This window comes from Syngnathus acus, chromosome 10, assembly GCF_901709675.1.
Source record: "Syngnathus acus chromosome 10, fSynAcu1.2, whole genome shotgun sequence".
Taxonomy (NCBI): Eukaryota; Metazoa; Chordata; class Actinopteri; order Syngnathiformes; family Syngnathidae; genus Syngnathus; species Syngnathus acus.
In genome coordinates, this window is record NC_051095.1 from 21490689 (window position 1) to 21504426 (window position 13738).

Below are 13738 nucleotides of genomic sequence, written 5' to 3' on the forward strand. Positions count from 1 at the left end.
TCATGTGGAAGCAGTGCTTGGACCCAGCCCACAGCTTTTCTACAGCTTAGGCGTCAATGTTCCCGGAAGCCACAGCATCCCTGTTTACCCAAAACCTAGTGGATGTTTGGTCATTTTTCTCCCTATTCAAGTCCTGCTGTTTTCTCAGGGTCTGTTACACTATTTATGAGATGCCATAGGGAGGACAGGGCTGCTCCCGGAGAGCCCCGAAGACTCAAAGGCGCACCGTGGTTCAGCCTGGAGCCTAGCACAGATGCCAGTACGTTCTCTGAGCCCGTCACGTTGTAATGGGTCTCTCACGTTCCGTTAAGGCTTTCTACGGATGAATCATGAACACCGGGCAGCTTTGGTGCCCGTTTGTGGCCAGGGCAGAGTCGCATCAAGCTTAACTGCCGGGCCCGGCTCCAGAGTTTACATCAGCGAGGGCGGACACATACTGCCGCTCAATAAATGTTTGATACCACCTTCAAATTGTGTTACACCCCTATTACGTACTGTCAAGTTGAGATGCGTGCCCCCCATTTTTCACTTTTGACAATTTAAACATCTTGCCACTACAATCACAACTTGTTACATTTGTCCATCACGTCCCCTTGTGTTGCCTCAAAACCATCCCATTTTGTCCACAGTGGCTTGAAATGGGACCACCTGAAATGTAGTTTAGATACAGTATAGCTTTAGCCTCTCTTTGTAGCAATACAGCTGGGTTTCCAAAACCCTGATCTGGGTTGTGTTTCTCCCACGAGGTGTGGAGGTGAGATTGCTATGTGAATAGTGTGATGTCATACCAGGGCATTCAATTGGAAGAAAATGAATGTGAAAATGAACAAAAGTTACAGCAGTGGAGGAAATCCAGCATTTTGGCTTCTAACTTTCTTTATATTTTATATTTAATACATATCAGTCCTATACCAATAAACTTGTCTCCTAATCCTTTTAGTGCTGTTTTTGGTGTAATCTCCTTAGTGTGTGTCTGCTTAATTTCCTGTTCCTGTCTGCCTTCGGTCCAGTGTCAGGGCACAGTTATCCCCAAATTGCAGCACCATGAACTGTGTCAAACATCAGTTGGCCACACAAACATGTGACACAGACATAAAATATTTTTATTTTACTTGTGGCTTTAGAATGAATGTCACTTTTTGTTGTAAGATTTTTAACATGTCGTTTGGTGAGAAATTAGTATTTTTAAAACCACTTCAGACAGTAGGAGAGCATACCTATTTTCTTTGGGGTGTGCAGCCTTCTAATTGGGTTGTACCCCATTTTTCTCACAAAATCACTGTTGCTGCCTGTGGTGGTTCGATATGCTTTAGGTAAAAGGGAAGAAGTCGAGCTAGGTGAAGGCTGAAAAAGTAGCCGTTTCAAGGGAAGGGAGTATGTTTAAACAACAGACAAAACGGAGATGGAGATCAGTCGGGAAATTCCAGACGGAGAGCTACCACGGCATATTAACCCCCCCACACACACATGCACACAATGCCTTGCGCATAGCCACTCAGTGTTAAGGTCAGCGCTACACTCCATCTCCCCAGGTCATTATCATAGGCCCTAAAATAGACAGCCAATTGTGTCATGGTGTGTGAAGTGAGCGTGACATTGAATAAACAGCCCTCGACCCTGAGCCCCTCGCTCATGTCAGACCAGAACACATACTTGAAAAACAAGCGCAGAAGCTGACACTCACAATCTGCACAACTGGACACAGACAAATATTATTGTTGCATTTAGTTCTCTGCGCTACCAGACGGCCATGGCACAGGTGGCCCCGATCTGGGAAACTGGAGGTGCCCGAACTCTGGCTGGTATATCTCACGACTACAAATAGATGACTCCCTCCACCACAACCAACAATAACACACACATGCTGACCATGGCCTTCTCAACCACCTCACAATCCACTGTCCAATTTCCCTGTTCAATTCATTTGATTACACTTTATTATGTTAATGAGAGCTGCAGTGTAGAGGTGCTGGTCCTTGTTTTAGGGTGAGAATGGCGAATAGCTGCAACGACTAATCACTGCTTGTTTGATAAATATTGATCAGTCCTGTGCGTTATGGACGTGCTCATTAACCAGTGTATCCTTTTTTCTCTCATTTCTCTGTCTTCCTAAACCCCCCCCCCCCTACCTTCCTCCCTGTCCTTGCCCTTCTGTTCATCTCCTTCTCCCCCATTAGCAACCTCCAATGGAACAGTAGAGGGCCTGGAGAACCGCGAGGGAGGCGTCTGCAAGAGCCGAGCCATGAAAGTCATTATGAAAGTCGGACAAGGTAAATGTGTACGCACCTCCAGTGTAGAGCACAATGCAGCGCTGATGCCTTACAGCCATGTTTCACTTTGCTGTGACATTTTCATTTAGCACTCTGTCTGTGTCGAGTGTGACTGCCTGCCGCTGGCCTCCAACAAGGCTTCTCCTATTTTATTATTTTTATTTATATGTCAGTGTGCACACACTTGTCCTCTTGTGACATACATTCAATAGATGATCTATCAGGCACAACCAGGTAAAGCTAATAAAATATTATACAACAGCCCTGCAATAAATCCAAATCTTATCTAGACACGATAATGTATACAGGATATAATATGTAAAGTTTTTAATACATTAAATATAATCTTACATATTTGTTATGTAAATGTTACTTTTATTAGACTTTTTCCAAACATTTCATTATTTTGCATTTCATTATTCATTATTTCATCATTATTTCAGCATACAAGCATACAATCCCATATGAAAATTGTGCGATATTTAAATTACGTGGGCCAGTATCACGATGTTGATATTTTTTACATTTATTGTGCAGCCCATTAAAAAATGAAGCTTGTTAGTATACATATATATACATTTTTTAATCCATCCACAGTGGTTAGCTTATCCGCTGCCTCACAGTGCAGAGGTTGTGGGTTCAAATCTTGATTCAGGCCTTCCTACTCCAGTTTCCTCCCACATTCCAAAAACATGCAAGGTAGGGTCTTTAAATTTTCCATAGGTCTGATTGTGAGTGTGAATGGTTTGTTGGTTGTTATTAGCAATTGGCCCGAGACCAGTTCGGGTTGTACCCTGACTCTCACCAAAAGTCAGCTGGGATAGGCTTTAGCATACCCGCGGACCCTAGTGTAGATAAGTGGTGCAGAGATTGGATGGATAGAAAATATACATTACATGCAGCATGTCACGAGATAGTGTTAATTGTTATGGCTACAATTTCTGTACAAACATTTTACATTGTATGTATAAAAACACATTCCATTCTGTTGTAGCAATTCAATGTAAAATCACTATTTATTATCATTTAGAACAACATTCTCCACATAAATCTTTACAGGATATAAAAAGGTTTGGCAATGCATCGCTCCACAATTATGCTGTTGGTAATGAAACATCAAAAACTAATTTGTCAACCATTATTAAATCACAGTACAATCTTTGTTCTATTCATATTTAATCCCACATCATTTAACAAATGTACCTGCACTTTTTGTTACAAATAAGGATTTATGAATGTGTGCAAGTCATCAATATATCATTTATATACTTCTGTTTATCAATATAATGAAGAACTCCAATTACACACAGTCATGGTGCATGCATAGTCGATGTCATTTTGCACTGATTTGTAGTTTATGAGCCGACATAACATACTTATGTGTGTGTATGTTTTGTATGTGTGTGTGTGTGTGTGTGTGTGCGTGTGTGTGTATGTGTGTTTGTGTGCGTGTACTGTATGTGTGTGCACTTTTAAGAATGTATGCACGTATGCATATGAATGTGTGTGTGTGTGTGTGTGTGTGTTTGTGTGTGTGTGTGTGCATACTCATGCACATATATATACATATATACGTATATATATATATAGATATAGATATAGATACATATAGATAGATATACACACACATGCAGTACATATGCATACACATAGATATGATTTCTTTATGGCCTTTCATGTAACTGAATTGGATTTCTGTCATGTGTTCTCAAAACTAAGTTGTGTTCGTGCATAAGCGGTTAGTGGGAGCCAAGTGACTATACTGGACTTAAATAATTGGGGTTTGTTTAGATATGTTTGGACACAACATTTGCTTCGCACCATAGTTTACTTACTCAGCAGATTCCCATATCATGTATTTGAGAGGGTGCCTCACACAGATGTGTAAATATGCACCTTCTTTGTAGCATCCTTGCACGCACCCACGCTCATACTAATGTCTATCTAAGGGCATGATCTTCTGGCAATGATTTTCCGGAAAGAAAGGGGGCGGGCTTGCATGTCAAACACACACACACACACACTCACACACAACTGCAGATGTCTATATGTGTGTTTGCAAGTTGATATTTGAATGCCAGATAGCAGAATGAGCGCAGCATATCCTGGCACTCGATTGAAAAATAGAATCTAACGAGCTGCTGATGTTAGCAAGGTCGGCGTTAGAGCAAATTCAGCCGATACAGTGAAAAAATGCCCGCAATCATTTCACAAACAAGCAGGCGTTGCATTATTCTTCCATGTAGGTCACTTAAGGCATCCTGCAGGCTGAGATCTCACCACCAAAAGACAACACAGCTGCATGAGTGCAGGCAAGCTTCGACTTTAGGCTTTAGTAAGGGGAAAACAAATTTGGGCGCTTAATGGAAGTCAAAAGCAAACATCTGACGCAAGGAAAGTTCTTGGAAACTTCTTCTCACTTCATTTGTGTGCCTGTTGCTCCCGGCTGTTCCTCATCTTCAGGAGAGCATGCGCTTGCAAAATGGTTTGAAGCGGTCTGTCACTCACAATCACTGTGCCCTGAAAACCTGGTTTAGAAAGATGCAGTCTGAATTTCTTTTTTTTTATATATATATATTCAGTAGATAGAGTGCCTAGCCAACCCAGAAACAATTTGGCAATGGCCTGTGAGTAATTTCAGCCCTTTTACTTGAGTTGTATTGTAGCTTTCAGTTTACCAATATGTGAAAAGTGGAAAAATACTCTACCATACATTTGTAACTCCTGTAACCAAGACTGATTGTAAAACTGCATTTGGTTTTGTTGTACCTAAACAAAAATGATGATGAACATTTGTAATTTGACACATTTCTAATGATATTTGGAAAACCCAACTTCGGTTCATTTTGTTTATTTAATATAAAAAAAAAGAAATCACACACAAATGAAAAGTGCATGCGCTATGAATGGAATCTGGCTGAGTGTTTTGATGCACTTTAAACGACTTCCATATGCGAAGATGAAAAATAAAAAAAGAGACATTCCCTATTAAATCACTTGATCAGTTCTGTGATTTTTAATTGTTTCATGCAAAACGCTAGTTAGCCTGGCAGCTCCTCCCCTTTGCTTCAATAAACTTAGTTGCCCTGCAGCCATTTCCTGCTGTGTGGTCTGACGTGCTCATTAAACACAGAGATAATGTACTTTCAGTCTCGGTCGTCTTCTCTGGAGATGTCAGGCTGTAAAGTCTAACCCACTTCCTTGGATGATGGTGTGACATTGAACATTCAGAATTACAGATAGTTATGCACATTAAAGCAATTACACCATTTGGCGCATGTCATTTGTCATTCAGTGCTTTAAAGAAATAGTGTTGACAATCCATCGTTGTTTTATGTCCAAATCATAATTGAGCTGTGTTATTAATATGTGTGAGCCATTGCACAATTCTTTACATGCCAGAGTTAATGAGGGGGGTTGTTTCATTTTTCAGACTTTAGTGGTAAATTGGGAGAAAAAAGACTTCTACTGCACATATTACATGGCTTTGGTGGTTATGGGTCAGAGTAGTCATGTTATTTTTTTAACAACCCTTGATAAAGATGTGGAACCCACGAAGAGGGCATTTTCACCTTTGGTACAAAATCCTGCTTAATTCTCATAAGATCGGGCTCCACCAAATCACAGCAATCTCAGAGCATGTTTGAGTTGGGCCATGGTTTGAACCACATTTCTATTTTTAAAGAAAGCCAAAAAAAACTTTTTAACAGGGAGGAAGAAACAGATGGACTTGGGGCGGGGAAACACCCGCACCGGTTTGTGGATAATTTATGAACTTTGTGTCGTCTGTATTTTGTATTTTGTTATATAATTGAATATAAGTCCAATTCCAAAATGGTGGTCCATGCTTGGCTCCGACCCCAGATGTCATTGTGTTTAATCCACATTCCCTCTGTCTCTCCAGCCCAGTGCCAACACTTCCTGTAGCCAAATCTCCCATATGTCCACTCCCCCTCCTTTTGCACTTTGCTCCGCGGGTTGCAATTTGGTGACCCATCACAGTGTGCAATATGTGCATTGTTTTATCGCGGGCCATGTGACGGTGAATCATCCATGGTGAAATGATTCATCCTCTCAAGTCATTTTACCTTCAAATGTTTTGTATTCCGTCCGTTGGGCCGTTTAGATAAGGATCTGTCCAAATTCTGCACCTCTGTTGTTGTTCAGTACTCTTTTGTCTGCCGCCATCGAGCCGCCCAATTCGTTGGAAATATGTTGACTCACCTCCTCGTATGCAACTCCCTTCCTCCCTCCTTCCTAGCCTCTGCAGCTTTATCATTGTCTCCCTCAACCCCACGCTCCCCTCCTCGCCGTCTCCCTCCTTCTGGCGGCTTGGCACTTCTGACTTTGTCGCTGTCTTTATAGCTAAGGGAAATGTCAGCGGTACGTATCGAAAAATGGGTCAGAACACGCAGTGAAGCAGGCTGCACATGCTCATTGGGTAACAAACACTATGGGGCAAGTGAATCAGATCACTGTGTCCCCTCACATCAACCGTAATGTGCGAATGTTTCCACCTCGTACTGCTGTCTTCTCATCAATTATTGACACTCCACCAAGGCTCACGGCATCGCTCGCTATAGTGCCGCGCTCGTGGTGAAGTGGTGGCCTGAGCATTAGGAAGACAAATGTGTTAATAGTGTGATTGTGTTTGGATGCTCAAGATGAAACAAAATGTTTGCGTCTGCAAGAATGTTACTACTTTTCCTTCTTTCTCGCTTGCCTCGTGCTATTTCATGCCGTGTTGAATACAGAAAATACACGTGGCATTTCTGCACGCATGCAAAAGCTGCCTGCTCACAAACACTCGTCCTCACACGTATCCCCGTGAGCGGACCCGAGGCACATGCAGATAAAAGGCCAGACAAACGAGGTGCATCGGATATTGTAGTGTGCAACCTGTCCGACCGGCCTCGCTAATAGTTTATAAGCGTCTGCCGCCCGTGCCCTCGTAAAAGCCGCACGGCCGACCCACCGGTGCTCACCGCACAAAGACTTCAAAGTACGAGTGTTGAAATCACTACAGACAGACTGATAAACTATCTGGTTCCCTCACGTTCCCCTTGGAGCGACCCCTCCTCTTCCTCGACTCCCACTTCTCTTCCTGCCCTCCTCCTGAAAAGTGTGCCTCTTTTCAGGCAGAGTTAAAGCCAGTGCAATAAATAAGACATATTATGGCCTTTTAACATGATGAATAATGTAAAGCAATAAAAAGTTAATATATAACGACTTCACCCTCATTCTGCCATGCCTAAGTGTATTGTAAGTAGAGTCTGGCTTGTGTGTGTTTACCCGTGTGTGTGTGTGTGTATGTCTCCGTGTCAGAAATGTCTGCTGATGTAGATGTGAGCTCGTTTTTTTACGACAGGACAGGGATCTGCTGTGTTTCACAGACGCTCGCTAACTGGTCCTTCCTCTTTTTGTTCTTTCATGGTGACTTCGAAGAAGCTCCCAACACGTGCAAAGATAACCTTGTCTGTACTGTACATGAAAGCTTTATCAAAAGATAACACAAATGATTCCGTTCTCGAGCAGACTAACATGCCATTGTGATGCCGCATATGTGCATTGCCAACGACTGACTTTTTTTTCTCATTTCCCACAGTCCCAAATGCAGTCAACCCTGCAGCGCCAGAGGATCCGCAAGATAACGCCATACCGGAGTCTAGCCCAAATCCTCTAGACCCGGATCGATTAGGACCTGCGATGCCAGGAAATCCTGGTAAACACTCTTTATGCTCTCATCAGAAAGTAAATGTTAAAAATAATCAGAGCCCACAGGCTATCTCTAAATCATCATTTATTTATCTATCTATTTTTTTCATGCCGTTGATGTGGCACAGGTGGTAAACAAGTGTCGAAATTTAACTCAATATTGCACATAAAGTGTGTGCAACATCCAAGACTGTACGTTAATTGGCCACATTAGAAACATGCACGGCATCTAATGAGATCTACTACAAGATTTTTAGAAGCAATCCTCCCCTCATATAAATAACAAAGCTTAGTTGTAAATGCTCGCATCACAGATTATTGAATGTCTGTTGCAGTTGTGTCGACCTCCAAATCAATAAATAGCTGGTGCTAAACTTCACTCACTAACAAATGGCACACATTGTTGGCAACGGGTGTAAAAATAGTGTAGACCATGATATTTAAAAGAGGATTTTGCTCTTTAAATAGAGCTGATGGTTTTCACCATAGAAAATTGGTTTCAAAAAAGTTTTAAAAAATAACTGCTAATTTTGGGGAAGCCAGCAACCGCATTTTTCTTTGATTTTGCTCGCCCCGATGAACAGGGAGACAACACCTGGATCAGTGGTACTCACTAGGTGGCCGGCGTGCCTTTTTGTGGCCCTTGAACAGTTGCGGCGCTCTGCAAGATCAGACGGAACCAGTTTAGTGCGCAGTCAACCAGCCCATTCATTATGTATGTGAAGCCGCGGGTGCATGTAGCAGGTGTGCCCTAATTGAAAAAAATTTACTTCGCTATGTGTTTTGGTTGGATCAGTATCTGTGTGTGTAAGTGTAGTTAAATTAGTGGCATGACACAAGTCATATCTTGTCAGTATTGTTGCACCAGAATGTGCGCTTTGATTGTTTAACATGATATATATTAGTATGTGTAATCTAACAGCATTTTTGATATTGTTTTTAAGTGGAGTAATTTATTATTGTTGTCAGTTATTTTTATTGACAAACTGTTCGGATTTACATACCAATCTGTATTTTGTTATTATTTCTGACACTCTAAGTGTTAAACCCCAATATATATTTAATTATTTATTCAAGTTTGTACTTCTGTTGCTTAAAATGAAAATGACATTTTGTTATGCACATGACAGCATGATCGCATGCCACAGTTACTGTCTCTTTAGTTTGAAAAATATATTTGTGGCCACTTGGGATTAGTATTTTTGCTGAAAAAACACTATTTCCCCACAATTTTAGTTGGCATCTCAAAAATGTTTACGTAAGTGGAAAAGTTCTGCCTGCCACGTCTCCATGTCCCTATGGTACGCTGGTAGAGATGCTATTTGCAGACACAAAATTAGCCAGCACAATTCGTCTTAGGTTTGACATATGGATTAAATTATTAAATTTGCATATACTCCAACAACAATGTGCAAAATGAACTGAATGGCAATTTAGTGCATTTGGCAGATGAAGTCCTGGTTGTGCCCGGTTAGTAGATCAGCTCCTCCATCTGTTTGCACCCATTTCTGCACATAAAAAAAATTAGTGACTCAGGGTCCAAGAGTTATGCCTAATTGTTTGACTATCTTTTTTAATCTGGATGAGAGAGCGAGAGAGTGAGAGAGACAAACACCTCATTACCTTTTACATTGTATTGGAGCTCATTAACTTGTGCAGGTTTATCCATGTCGGGTGAGTGCATACTTTATTACTGAATTAATGACACCTGCAATTAGGATGGTTGAAGAAATCATTTGAGCCTCCTCGGATGCCCTGAGCCCTTCTTGTTTGCCTTTGTCACCAGCATCTTTCATCAGATGTTGTCCTTTCTTTCAAGATCACTTTTCACTTTTTGACTTACTTCACAATGTGTGCGTGAATACTGTACAAACACTGTATGCATACTGTACATATTTATACATGGGCTATTTCCGCGAATTTCACAGATTTCCGCAATGTTTAAAATTCTAGGTGGTGTAAAAAATAATTCTTTGAAAAGTTAGGGGAAAAACCTTATTTATTTTATTTTTGTTCTCCTTCCGCGACTCTCACCTTCAGAGACTTTTTTTCATTCCCGGGCCCATGCCTAATACATATATACGTGTGTGTGTGTGTGTGTGTGTGTGTGTGTGTGTGTGTGTGTGTGTGTGTGTGTGTGTGTGTGTGTGTGTGTATATATATACTATATATATATATATATATGGATGAGAGAGAGCGAATATATGAATATATATATACGTGTATATATATATATATATTTTTTTTTAAAATATTTTTACTTCACCGTCTGGCCCAATGTGATAAGGTACCCCTCCATTCAATAATTGCTTATTTGACATTAGCTGATCTACGAAACGATTTCCTAATATCCCTTTTCCCTATACTCAGGCTTTTTACCTGTCTGCCTCTGTTAGATCAGTGATTATGTCAAGTGAATAGGTGAAAGGTGGAATGAAGGAAGTGTCACCGCGGCTTGAGGAGCTGATATTTCTGGAATGAAATTTCTGACAGCCTCGTTCCAACATTACCGTGTGCAAAATGTATGAAATTCCTGGCGCCTCTGATTGCACAGATAAGGCGAGGGCTCGGTAGCTTTCAGTCGTGTCATTTTCTTGTCATTAGCCTGAAGGCGCAGCGTTCGGCTTCTCTGCCAATGGTTAAGTGCGCAGTGGTCAGTCAAGTGTGCAGACATAGTCATTATGTAGGATGGCAATCTGCACGCTTATCTCAGGAGCGAGAGGCTCCTCAACATGTTGCTGGAACGGAGGCTTGTGGACAGTAAGGAGGTGGTGCTGCTGATAATGGGGGGGTATTTGCCAGCAGCTGCATGCGTGCATGGAAAAGCGATTTGGTTCAGATTTCACTCACTGAAGGAGGCAATCATTCTTTCTCATGTCAAATAACAAAAACTGCTGGTTCCCCTCTTATTTGTTATTCCCCACCACCACCACCACAAACCCCTCTTTTAAAATAAATAAAGGATGCAAATCAGATGTTATTATATCCCCATGTCAATTCGTCAAAATTTTGCTGTCCACTCAAACGAACTCCAAATTCTGTGGGAGGCATTGTTTTTAGTTGGCCAGTTAGCATGGTTGCTTAAAAGTGTACCAGTATCTCAATATTTCACTGTTCATCAGATTATCAGCCCCTGTAGGCATGTAAAAAAAATATGATTAATAATTAGTTTTTCACCAGGAAATGCATTTTCTTTGATTCAAAAGCTATTTAGACACTATTCGAAGTACTTAATGCCCTTATAACTTGATATGACGTTGTTAATACATGACAATACTCAAATTATGCTTTTTCTTTAGTTTGATGTTGATTTTTTTTTCATAACCACCTTTCTTGCTTGCTGCGCTTGTTAAACTCGGTTACAGCAGGCCCTGCAGATATGCCCTGAAGTCACAACCAATTCTCAAAGTGACTTTTTTTTTCCCAGCTGGCAAATGGCAAGCGTTACTACCGGTAACTGCTTGTTTTGCGAATGTTTTAAACCCTGTCTCCTTCTCTCCTCAGACACGATTAACCAGGACCAGTCCAATTCCTCTGCAAACTCGGACGGCATCCTGGGCTCCAAAGTGGCCATGTTCTCGGTCATCGGGGCGGGATGTATCATCTTCCTTTTGCTTATCCTCCTCCTGGTCATTCTGCTCATCAAGATGCGCAAACGGGCCAGGAAAAACACACACTCGCAGCCCCGCCCCTCCGCATTATCACTCAGCACGTTGTCCAATCCCAAGATGCCCGGGGGCACTGCTGGCACGGAGCCCAGTGACATCATCATTCCGCTGCGGACAGAGAACAACTACTGCCCTCACTATGAGAAGGTGAGCGGCGACTATGGGCACCCGGTCTACATCGTTCAGGAGATGCCCCCTCAGAGCCCCGCCAACATCTACTACAAAGTCTGACGCTCAGCAGCGGAAGCAGCCCAGAGGAGATTCGGATTTCGGTTCTTGGAAGAACACTGCTATTTGTTGTGGGGACTTGATAGTTACTTCAAGCCCGTGTTATTTCTACCACCTGCTGCACAAATCTGGAGAGATGCGCACGGACGAATATCTAGACTGATGAGAGAGATTTATTCTGTGGGTTGTTATTCTTTGGCTTGTTTGGAAATCCCCACCCTTACTTCCTCCTCCCTTCACCTCCCACCTAGTGTGTCTCCGTTGAGGGGTGGCGGAGGTGCGGGTGGCTGGAGCGAATCAAAAGATGGAACTTTCTGGTTTGCTGTCCCCCTTTAATGGACCGGATGTAACCCTAACTGGCTCCCTGACGCTACAACACACAAACCTTGCACGCTAACCAGAAACAGGCAGTTTGTGTTGCACGTGTGTGTGTGTCTGTGCGTGCACCTGCGTGTCAGAGGGGGTTCCATGTCGGGCCGGGCCGGAGAACTTTCCAGATAGCTCAGGTATCAGACACAGTGTGTGACATATTGTGTTCCTGTCCCTTCGCACCTCGGATATTTGCCTTACTATTTTTGATGGAGGACTTCCCTGATTCAGTTCACAAAGCAGTTGTATTTTGTTAGACTTTTCCTACAAGTGCACAATGTATAGAGTTGAATAGATTATCATTATTATTACTCATCACACCCCTCATGTCATCCATCACAGTAGAAACTTGCGCCGTTGCTATCAAGGGAGTGTGTCTTTTTTCCCATGATCTTTGCCATTACTCTGGTATTTATGACCTACTTATGTGTATTTTAGGGTGCGTCCTGTGTGTGTGTGTGTGTGTGTGTGTGTGTGCGTGCGTGCGTGCGTGCGCATGTGTGTGTTTGGGCATGCCCAGACCTGGGACCTGAAACGACCTACTTGCTTGGGGAGTTAGAACAGTGGAGTTTCTGTATTGGAAGCTTAAAAAACAAGAAGCCAAATTCCTCCAGCATTCCACTTGGATCTATTTGAACATGTCATTATTTCTGGTGAGCGTGGAGGATTTTTGTTTAAAAAAAAAAAAAAAAAGGCAACAGACGTGTGTTTGCTCCAGTTTGTGGTGCAATGGTGCAAGTAAGCAGTTTGGTCTAAGGGGTGGTTGGCCTACATAGTTAGGTTATCCTATGTAAGTTGAATGGCTAACCACAGATGGATACACTATCGTCTGATGCCAATTGGCTGCCATCTGTTGATGAGTCAGTGGAGTTCACACTAATATGTGCCATCTCAATGCCCACGTTCACCAGCCGGGGAGGAGAAAATGTCGGGAGTTGGCTTTAATTATGGAGGAAGACGGCAAGCTGAAATAGTTTTCTTTCTCCAGGCTCACACTGGTTCTGGTGGGAATTAGGGGGTGGGGGGGTGCGCATAAAATTCCACGGTTAAGGTGTCGAGCCCGTGAGGAAAGTGCAGCTGACTTAGCAGCAGCAGCACCGGGAGCTTGTATTTGTGCGCACTGCAGCTGTAGCACACATGTCGCGTTGGAGTTAATTGCTTGTATTTGCAGTTTGTGTGTGTGAACGCTTTTGTGGTTGAGCAGACCTGTTTGGGGACAGGAAGTAGGTGCTCAGCCTGGCCGCCAAAGTTAGGAGCACGTAATGATGTGTAAGGGGAGAGGACGGCTATTCCTCAGCATGCAAGCTGACACACACGTGCGCACACGGACACATTAAGACTGACGGGTCCAGGTTGATCTCCGGGTCAGACTGCCGCTTGGTGTTTACTCACCGTCAGAGGCACCTATCATCTTCAGCCACATCCATGGATGTTAGCCGCTGAGTTAAAAGGCAGCCCCGTTCGAGGAGCCCGGGAAAGACTCTTGCG

General features: G+C 42.7%; 1 protein-coding gene across 1 annotated transcript in view; it reads left to right on the forward strand.

Annotated features, from left to right (window-relative positions):
* efnb1 (ephrin-B1) overlaps nt 1-12967 on the forward strand; it is a 58204-nt gene extending 45237 nt beyond the window's left edge. Inside the window, exons 3-5 of the mRNA XM_037263074.1 lie at nt 2178-2270; nt 7876-7992; nt 11490-12967. Coding sequence (XP_037118969.1) covers nt 2178-2270; nt 7876-7992; nt 11490-11884 — 605 coding nt within the window. The 3' untranslated portion in view covers nt 11885-12967. The remainder of the gene's footprint in view (nt 1-2177; nt 2271-7875; nt 7993-11489) is intronic.
* The last annotated feature ends 771 nt before the right edge of the window (nt 12968-13738 follow it).